The sequence below is a fragment of the Perissodus microlepis genome, chromosome 1 (assembly GCF_051167445.1).
Source record: "Perissodus microlepis isolate ML-2025 ecotype Zambia chromosome 1, ASM5116744v1, whole genome shotgun sequence".
NCBI classification, from domain to species: domain Eukaryota; kingdom Metazoa; phylum Chordata; class Actinopteri; order Cichliformes; family Cichlidae; genus Perissodus; species Perissodus microlepis.
Window position 1 is genome coordinate 34,706,869 of NC_140461.1, and position 8,660 is coordinate 34,715,528.

The 8,660-nt window shown below is 39.3% G+C and overlaps 1 protein-coding gene across 1 annotated transcript; it reads left to right on the plus strand.

Annotated features, from left to right (window-relative positions):
- Window positions 1-470: 470 nt before the first annotated feature.
- Window positions 471-1,481, plus strand: LOC146394160 (low choriolytic enzyme-like). Its single transcript, XM_084924204.1, has 3 exons — window positions 471-579; window positions 836-917; window positions 1,349-1,481. The coding sequence occupies exons 1-3, from the start codon at window positions 471-473 to the stop codon at window positions 1,479-1,481; spliced, it is 324 nt and encodes a 107-aa protein (XP_084780330.1).
- Window positions 1,482-8,660: the final 7,179 nt, after the last annotated feature.

Sequence of the window (8,660 nt, forward strand, 5' to 3'; positions counted from 1 at the left end):
TGTTGCCCTGGCTTTATGTTTAGGGTCGTTGTCCTGCTGGAAGGTGAACCTCCGCCCCAGTCTCAAGTCTTTTGCAGACTCCAAGACTCCAAGAGACACCTAAACCTTGTTAAAAGCCTTACCAGAAGAGCTGAACGGCTGCAAACCCTATTAAACCCTACAGATTAAGGATGGGATGTCACTTGAAGGCAGACAAACAAATGTATTTGGCAATATGGTCTGTGTTTTCAATTCAATTCAATTCAATTTTATTTATATAGTGCCAAATCACAACAAAAGTCACCTCAAATCATTCCAGTTTTAACAGTTCAACATAGTTATTCAACATATTATATCAATAAATGAATTCAACATGAATTCAATGACCTATAATAACCTGTCTTTCTGATGTCACTATGTGTACATCAGGTGTTCATCCAAAGTGGGCTGTCGGGGGGAAAACAGGAAATCTCCTTGGAAAAATCCTGAACATGGCCACTGTACAACATGAGGTTCTCCATGCTCTGGGCTTTCGCCACGAGCACTCCCGCTCTGACAGAGACAAGCACGTCTACATCCACACTGAAAACATTGAGCCAGGTCAGCTCAGCTTGGGTGTATTTTTATGTGCTGTACAATGAATGCAGATGTTGCTAAGTTACTTTAAAATGTCATATTACAGCCTTGCTTCCCAGGAAAATGAAATGCTCCTGCTTAGATTTTGTGGCAGTTAATGAATAACGAGACTCTCCATGCAACCTAAACCTGAAAAAAGATTTGGAGGTTGGAAGGAAAGGCAGCTGAGAAAACCAACATTCGTGTTTAAGTCTTTGCTCTTTTTCCAATTCCTGTGCAGGACACGAACACAACTTCAAGAAGGTGCAGACTAACAACTTGGAAACTACTTATGACTTTAAATCTGTCATGCAGTATAGGAAGTAAGTCTTTGTGTGAATCCTTACATATGTATTTACAGGAGTAAATCGATGTCAAACTTGGTTTCTTAAAGTGGAGTCATAGGATTTTCACAGACTTTCTTTGTACAGCATGCGGCCCATTTTTTTCCTGGAAAATTCGACTAAAAGTGTTAGAACTGGTTATTATGAATAAGTTTAATTCAGCTGACGAAAACAGTCTTCTCGGTAAGTGTGAGTGTTCCTAAATTTGCATAGAAATTGGTGCAAAACTTTCACAGACTGACACTACATTAAGTCATTGTATTAACCTACAAAAAAACAGAGAGAGGAAAAATAATATGCAGGAAAGAATTCCTAATAATCTTACCTCCTTAATCATAAATATCCCTGATATACGTATGTGTTTGTGTTCCCTTACTCTTTTTAACAAACATGTTTTTGTTTTTCTTTAGACATGCCTTCTCCAGAAACCGGAGTCCAACCATTCTTGCTCGGTCCAGACATAAGCTGGACTTTGGACATGGGAAACAGATGAGTGCCAAAGACATCACCCGTGTAAACAGACTTTACAAGTGCAGTAAGTGAAAAGGTAAAAACTATGTCACTGTAAACCTTTCTCTATGACATTTTCTTAGTTTATGTGAGAAACCCAGTGAATGTGTGACAGTACTCATTGTGTTGTATTGTTAAAATGCCACGGACCCGAGTCCTCCAGAGCCGGTCCGTGAGCAGTGTGGACTGTTGTTGTTGTTGTTATTATTATTATTATTATTATTATTATTATTATTATTATTATTATTTGGTGTATGTGTGTGCACTGTTCCGCTGTCTGGGGTTTTGTTCCATGTGTCTATGTATAGGGAGGTGTGTGTGTGTGTGTGCGTGTGTGTGTGTGTGTTCGTGCGTGGTTGTGGCTGTAGCCAGGAGGCCGGGCTACAGGCACTGTCAGGCCTGTGGATGACTGGCCACGCCCAAGGAGGATGCCACACACCTGGAGCTGATCAGCGTCGGCGGAGGGAGCTAATGGTGTGGTGAAGCCTACACCGACGCGGGATCATTGCGTGAGACTCCACGTTAGTCTTCCAGTTTAGGTTTAGTCTGCGAGTGCATGCCTGCTATAGTTAAGTGTCCTGACAGCTGCCGCTATTGTTTCCTGCAGGAGGAGCGTGGGAAGCCAGAAGAGCAGCGAGCACGGGGAGTGCAGACACACGGGAGCAGAGAGCACAAGGAGGGCACGACACGGGAGTCACGGGAGAGCACGGGGATTTATTGTTGTTTGTTTCCTTTCACTGTAAATAAACTCACTGCTGATATTCCGAGCTCCGCGCCTGGGTCCTCCTTCCTCACTTCCCCACGGCTGGCCATCGTCAACCGTGACATAAACAGATCTGTAACGATGGCAAAAACAGGACTACTGACGCTGAGCTCTCAACTTGTCATGTTCACATCAGCAAACCAGATCTGCTGTTTGCAAAAATGTTACTCCAGCACCAGAAAATGTGGATTGATGCATGTAGCCTTCGAGTACTAAGAGCCTACCTGACATTTTTTTAAGTTTCTATTAGAACATGGTAAAGACCTCTTCTTCATCGTCATCTGTTATATTTTATGTGGGAGAAATGTCTTCACCTTTGTCTGCACTTTAGTATTCCTTTGAATTCCTTTATATCCTGTTTCCATTTTGGTGCAGTTACACTTACATCTTATACCAACTAGTAATTTTTATTTTGTGGTTTATTTTCATATGGTGTGTCTCTTCTCAATAAAAATCTAATTTATTACTGATAAATGACTCATACATTTATTATTATAACTGTTCTGTAGGAGTTGAAGTAAAGAATCATCTGTAAGGCCCATCCCTAACGATGCTTTGTTCTTATGTCAGTCTATCCCTTTAGGGCTCTTTTGGCTTCTATAATCACTTTACCTTCCAGTCCAGCGTCCTTTCCACTTATTTGCACCTGAACCAACAGCTCCACCAGCAAACGACTGCTTTCCTCAGCATTTATACCCACTGCAGTACATTTGTTACAGTCATTGGTGCTGCTGTTTATACACTTCAGTCACTCCCATGTTATTAACATGTGTGTGATATGAAAGGCGCTCCTGTGGTTTCTAAAATACTGTCAAAGTTGGTTCATATTTTTTCCAACCTAAACAACTGATCTTAATTAATCTAAATTGTGAAGCTTTGAGGTTTTTACTAAAAGGTGTTTCTGTCATGGCAAATTGTGATCATTGGCCATGAAATTTGCTGTCATTCATTATCCAGTCTACGCCCACCTCCAATGTGATGCATGCTATCATGTTCTCTTCTTCTCAGTATTCTCTGAAGACCAGCAGCTCTTTAAAGTTCTACCAGTGCATGATCTAAGCATACACACAATACACACAGTAAGCAAAGACACAAGCCTTGAAAACGATCTTTGAAGTTTGAAACAGTAATCTAACCACTACATCCATCCATCCATTTGCTCCCGCTTATCCTTTTCAGGGTCACGGGGGGCGCTGTGCCTATCCCAGCTGTCATAGGGCGAGAGGCGGGGTACACCCTGGACAGGTCGCCAGGCTGTCGCAGGTTTTTCAATTAACCTATCCCCACAAGCTGCATGTCTTTGGACTGTGGGAGGAAGCCTATGGCATTATTTTTGTGCCACTATTCTGAGCGCACGTATAAAAAAAAATAAAAAATTGAGCGCATGTGAAAAAAAATTTGCAGGTGCAAGTGTTGCATTTTGCGAGAAATTTATTTTGAGTAAAGAAAAGCTAAATTTGAGTGAACAAAATTCATTGCTGCGTGCAAAAACTATTTCAGTGTTTGCTATTATCCATACACACACAATAGCAGCCCCTCTCACTCAGTTTTTGCATTTGCGCTTGCTCGCAATGTGTTGCCCGTGCGCATTCAACTCTTTCTGTACGCCGTTATATTTGTGCCACAAAACCAGCCAATCACAGACTTGGATGCAAAAAAAATCTGATTGGCAGGTTTTCGTCTCCAATCAGCTCGAAATGACGAAATGCAATATCCCAGAATCCATTTCGTCCAAAACTCAAACGAGGCAGTGGCGGAGGAACGCAGAGTGGCGGAGTTTGAAATATTACTCTTTCTGGGTCACAAAATAAACTTTTAAGATATTTTCATGCAAGAATGGTGCTGTGTGAACTTCAAATATCTGCTCGATTTATCAAGACATCACATATATGCAAAAGTGCACATAAATTTCTCCTCAAAATGCAACACTTGCACCTGCAAAATTTTTGTACGTGCGCTCAGAATAGTGGCACAAAAACAACACCATAGAAGCCAGGGGTACCTGGGAGAACCTGCAAACTCCACACAGAAAGACTATGGCCTGATGGCGGAATTGAACTCAGGACCTTCTTGCTGTGAGGTAATAGTGCTAACCACCATGCCGCCACATCCATCTAGCATTTGATAACTTTCATAGTCACGCGTATGATAAATCATAGAGATTTATCCTGAGCATGAAGCTCCACGGTGCTGGGCACTGTGCACAGGGCCCACTACAGGATGTCGGACGCCCTGTTGCCCCTGTAGTGCACTAGCCCCAGAGGGCCAACAGTTAATTTCAAAAACACCAAAGCAACAGAAACTGATTAAACCCCCTCTGCTTCATAACTGACCAGATCAATGCATCAACCTGATGCTCTACTCTGATTAAAAGTCTTCCTTTCATTTTCTGAGCACAGTTTTATGTAAGTATGACTTTCCTGGCTTATCACTGACTTAAAAGAGTGAAACTCTGATTATCTGACTGTGCTAATGGATACAATGAAGACTGGTGATCATACTTTTTCAGTCAGAAAAGGATGATGAAAAAAGTGAGCTCAATACCCCAAATTAGATTTCTAGCTCGTGGTTTGAGATTTAGAAAGGACGTCATTACGGTTCTTTAGAAAGGAAATGAACAGATTGTATTTCAGGAAACTACAATAAACTAAAAAGTCACACAGACAAATTGTCATCTGATTCAGGGTTTGTCTTTCCTTTGAACGTTCACTGTAATTGCAATGCTGTGCAAGAATGTCAGAGCTCTTCTTCCTTAAAGGATGTGATAAGGCTTTGACAACTAGTATATGTGTCAACTATAATAGGGCCAAATGCCAAATCTCACAGGTCTCCTGGTTATGGAGGATCCAGACTCCAAATCAGATTTAGATAAACACAAACCAACCTTTTTTTAATTGCAGCAATAAGTCCAGATCGTTGAGCAGCGTAAAATAATCCAAACTGGAACACATGCAGAAAACACACATATAAACAATATGATGTGACAAAGAACTGAGGAAAACTGAGCACTTACATACACACACAGATTCTATAATCTGTTTAGGGATGAGATTAGAGTGGATTAGAGACACAGCTGGGTGTAATAAGATAATAAAATAAAATATTCCATTCAATGCGTGGGGTCCATTTTCATAGATTCAAATTAAAAAATGGAAAGAAATTATGGATTTTGTGACAGGCTTCTAGTGACAATCTTTTGCTTTGAGTTATCTGTGATGTGCAGAAGTAACACTGGTTTATTCATTCAGTTATGTGCCTTTTTATGCTTGAATGATTCATAAGTCAGTGTTGCTTAATGAGCCATATAAAAAAACGTACTCTTAAAATGGTCAGGAACAAGGACTGGGCTGAAAATGAGTGAAAAAGCAGCCGATGTTCAAAGTAAAGTTTTCCAGAGACCTTCAGGAAGGCCGGAGAGCTCAAGACCAGTTTTTAAAAATTACATTGTGATAGTTCACTGGAATAGCTTTCTGCACTTCAAGTTTCAGTTTCACACATGAAGAAAAAGGAACTTAACCAAGATTATCACAATTTCATGTGAACCACTTGCCATGACTTTCCATGACATGTTTTTCCCGTTACAGTCTGCAGTTACAGTAACCAACAAATTGTTTCCTAATTGTAATATGTTTTCCAACTTTAGGAAAAAAGAGAAGACATTGTATTCGAGGGAGAAACTAAAATCTGTCATATATTTAGTGTATATATAGTGTATATATAATATAGCCTTTAGTATAAATATAGTAATATTAGTTTGCCTATGTGGTCACACGTTGAGGTGTACAGCCTCTGAAAATGTCCCGAGGTAAGGTGAGGAAAATTTGTGCTCAGACTTGATGTGGAAGATTATTAGTGAACTCACTGGGAGGACACAATGCCTCCAAAAGCTCTAAGAAAGCAATCTTCCACTGATATTATTGATATTAATTGAAATTCACAACACGCTGGATTCTGCATCATATCAACAATGACAGAAACACCATCACATTCAGTGGTTTTGGGCTGTTTTCTATAAGACGTTCATTACAAAAAAGACACAACCTGTTTTTCAGTATCAGCCATATTGACAATAAACCATTATTAATTTATAATGGCCAGTTTTTCAGGGAAAGCGTGTGCCAGGATGCTAGTAAGAAGGACTGATATGTAATATGAAAGATGCACAGCTTGTCATGGTCCTGGGTCGTGCGACCCAGTGTTTTGAGTTTTAGTCTATTTTGATGTTTATTGTTTGTTTAGGTTCATTAAGTTATTCTAGCTCATTTGTAATTATATTACCCTTGTGTTAAGTCTCCCTTGCCCTTCATGTGTTTATGTCTGTGTGTCTTATGTTGCCAAGTTCATGTTGTCGTTTTCTGTCATCTTCCCCTGTACTCAGTCTCCCCGGTTCGTGCGTCTACCTGTCATGAGTCATGTCTGCGTGGTTATGTTTAGTTCATGTCATGTCTAATCTCCATGTTTCCTGTTTTACTTTGAAAGTCTGTATTCAATGTCAGTGTATTTAGTTTCACTTCTCCTGTCCTGTCTTTAGGTTCATGTGTGTCAGCTGTGCTCCCATGTGTGGCCACTTCCCCTGATCATCCCTCATGTGTATTTAGTCTCTGTGTTTCATGCAGTCTGTGTCGCGTCGTCTGTGTTCCCACCTCCATGTTTTCACGGTCAGTCTTTGCAGTTATCACCATAGTCTTTGAGTCTTCTTAGTTTGTCACAGTACTAGTTTTCCCAGTTTAGTTATAGTCTAGTTTAGTCACGCAATCCCTGCTGTGTTTGTACACTTTGTCTTCAGCCATAATAAAGGCTCGCTTTCTGTTAAAGTTCACTCCCGTCTACTCACTTGTGTACGCACCTGGGTCCATCACACACACCACCACACGGCCTGTCTCCGCAGACCGTGACACAGCTCATACGCTTTTAAAGAAATTCCGGGTTTAAACTAAGTCAGTAGTTTTTTTTTTTTCATATTGTTTCTTTTTCTTTTCTTTTTTCAACCTTAACTCTAATGAGAACAACAATTTCAGTTATTTTACAGATTAAGGCTATACATATCAAATGAAATATTATGTATTATTATTATAAAGTATAATGAAAGTTAAACTGCTTGTTATATGTTTCCCTCAGTCTGTGGATGGTGTGGTTGAACAAGCCACTGTTGGCATGTTTAGTTTGTTTTTTGCCTCAAAGTTGAGAGTACTTTAATGCCAAAGACCAAACCAGGATACCCAGCTTTTGAGCATTGACTTCACTTTCAGGTTTTAATGTTGTAGTTATTCTTTTTATTATTGCTTTTAACTTAATGTCATTCTGCATTTAGAGAGATGCATCCTGCCCTGTTTCCCTCCTAAGTTAAAAATCTTCATCATAGTTTTTTTTTTTTTTTTTTTTTTTACTTTGTGATGATGTCTGAACTTCTACTAAGGCATTTTTGAAATCAGAGTTTACATCAAAGTCAAAATGTGGATAACTTATTCTGTTATGGTTTATAATTTTATTTTTATGTTTAGAAACTTGTGTCAATAAATGACTTCATAATATTTTGTGTAATGACATAAAAGATCCACTCAACAGAAAATCCACAGTTCTATCAGAAGGTGGCAGTAACGTTGCACATCAGTGCATCTCAAAGTATTCACAGTGCTTCATTTGTTCCACATTTTGTCACGTTAAAGCCTTTTTACAATTTACTCAATTTATTTTTTACCTCCAAGTTTTTCCATAATGACATAGTGAAAAAGGTTTGTTTTTTAACAGGTTTTAAGCCAAATGTTGTAAATGTCATCTCCTACTAAAGCACATATTTTCATTATTTTATTAGTTCTTAATATTTACTTTTAACCTAAGGTGGTTTTCATTACTTTCTAGGTGTGAAGTATCACATTCAGATTTAGAAAACAAGGACTCTGACTCCAGGTCACTCTTTAATATTTCAGACAAACCACACAAAATGTCACAGTAACAGGCAGTGTAAAGAATGTGACTGCACCTACTGAGGCCTAAAGATAAGAACTTTGGCATTTTTAAACCAGGTATGATGCCGAGAACTGGATCTGACTGTGAAATCACAAACACATTGCCTAATGACTTCTATCACAATGAGCATGTATCCTGGATACTCTGGATAATAACCTGGATAATAATGTATCTGTTGTATGGTTCCAACCTTTTTATATCACTGCCCAAACTGCATTCATTGGTACAGTTTGGCAGTAGCACAGTGGCAAGGAGATAGTCCTGCATCTTTGTCTACTTACACAAAACCCTGTAGAAGATCATCAAGAGTTCATTTTCACTTAGACACCATGGATCTTTGGGAATGACTGTCATGGCAACACTGATCAAATGTTTCACAACACTTCAGGTCTTACAGTTACTTATTGAAATTCAAGCAGTTCAAGTCCAATGACTAGCTAGCTTGAAATGGCAGAAACATAAGTGGTGAACTCCCAGTGGTT

What these genes read in the sequence shown, in the direction of transcription:
- LOC146394160 (XM_084924204.1), top strand. Translation starts at nt 471, where the DNA reads ATGGCCACTGTACAACATGAGGTTCTCCATGCTCTGGGCTTTCGCCAC. An exon ending in CACTGAAAACATTGAGCCAG is followed by an intron (nt 580 to 835) that starts GTCAGCTCAGCT and finishes ATTCCTGTGCAG; the next exon opens with GACACGAACACAACTTCAAG. An exon ending in TCTGTCATGCAGTATAGGAA is followed by an intron (nt 918 to 1,348) that starts GTAAGTCTTTGT and finishes GTTTTTCTTTAG; the next exon opens with ACATGCCTTCTCCAGAAACC.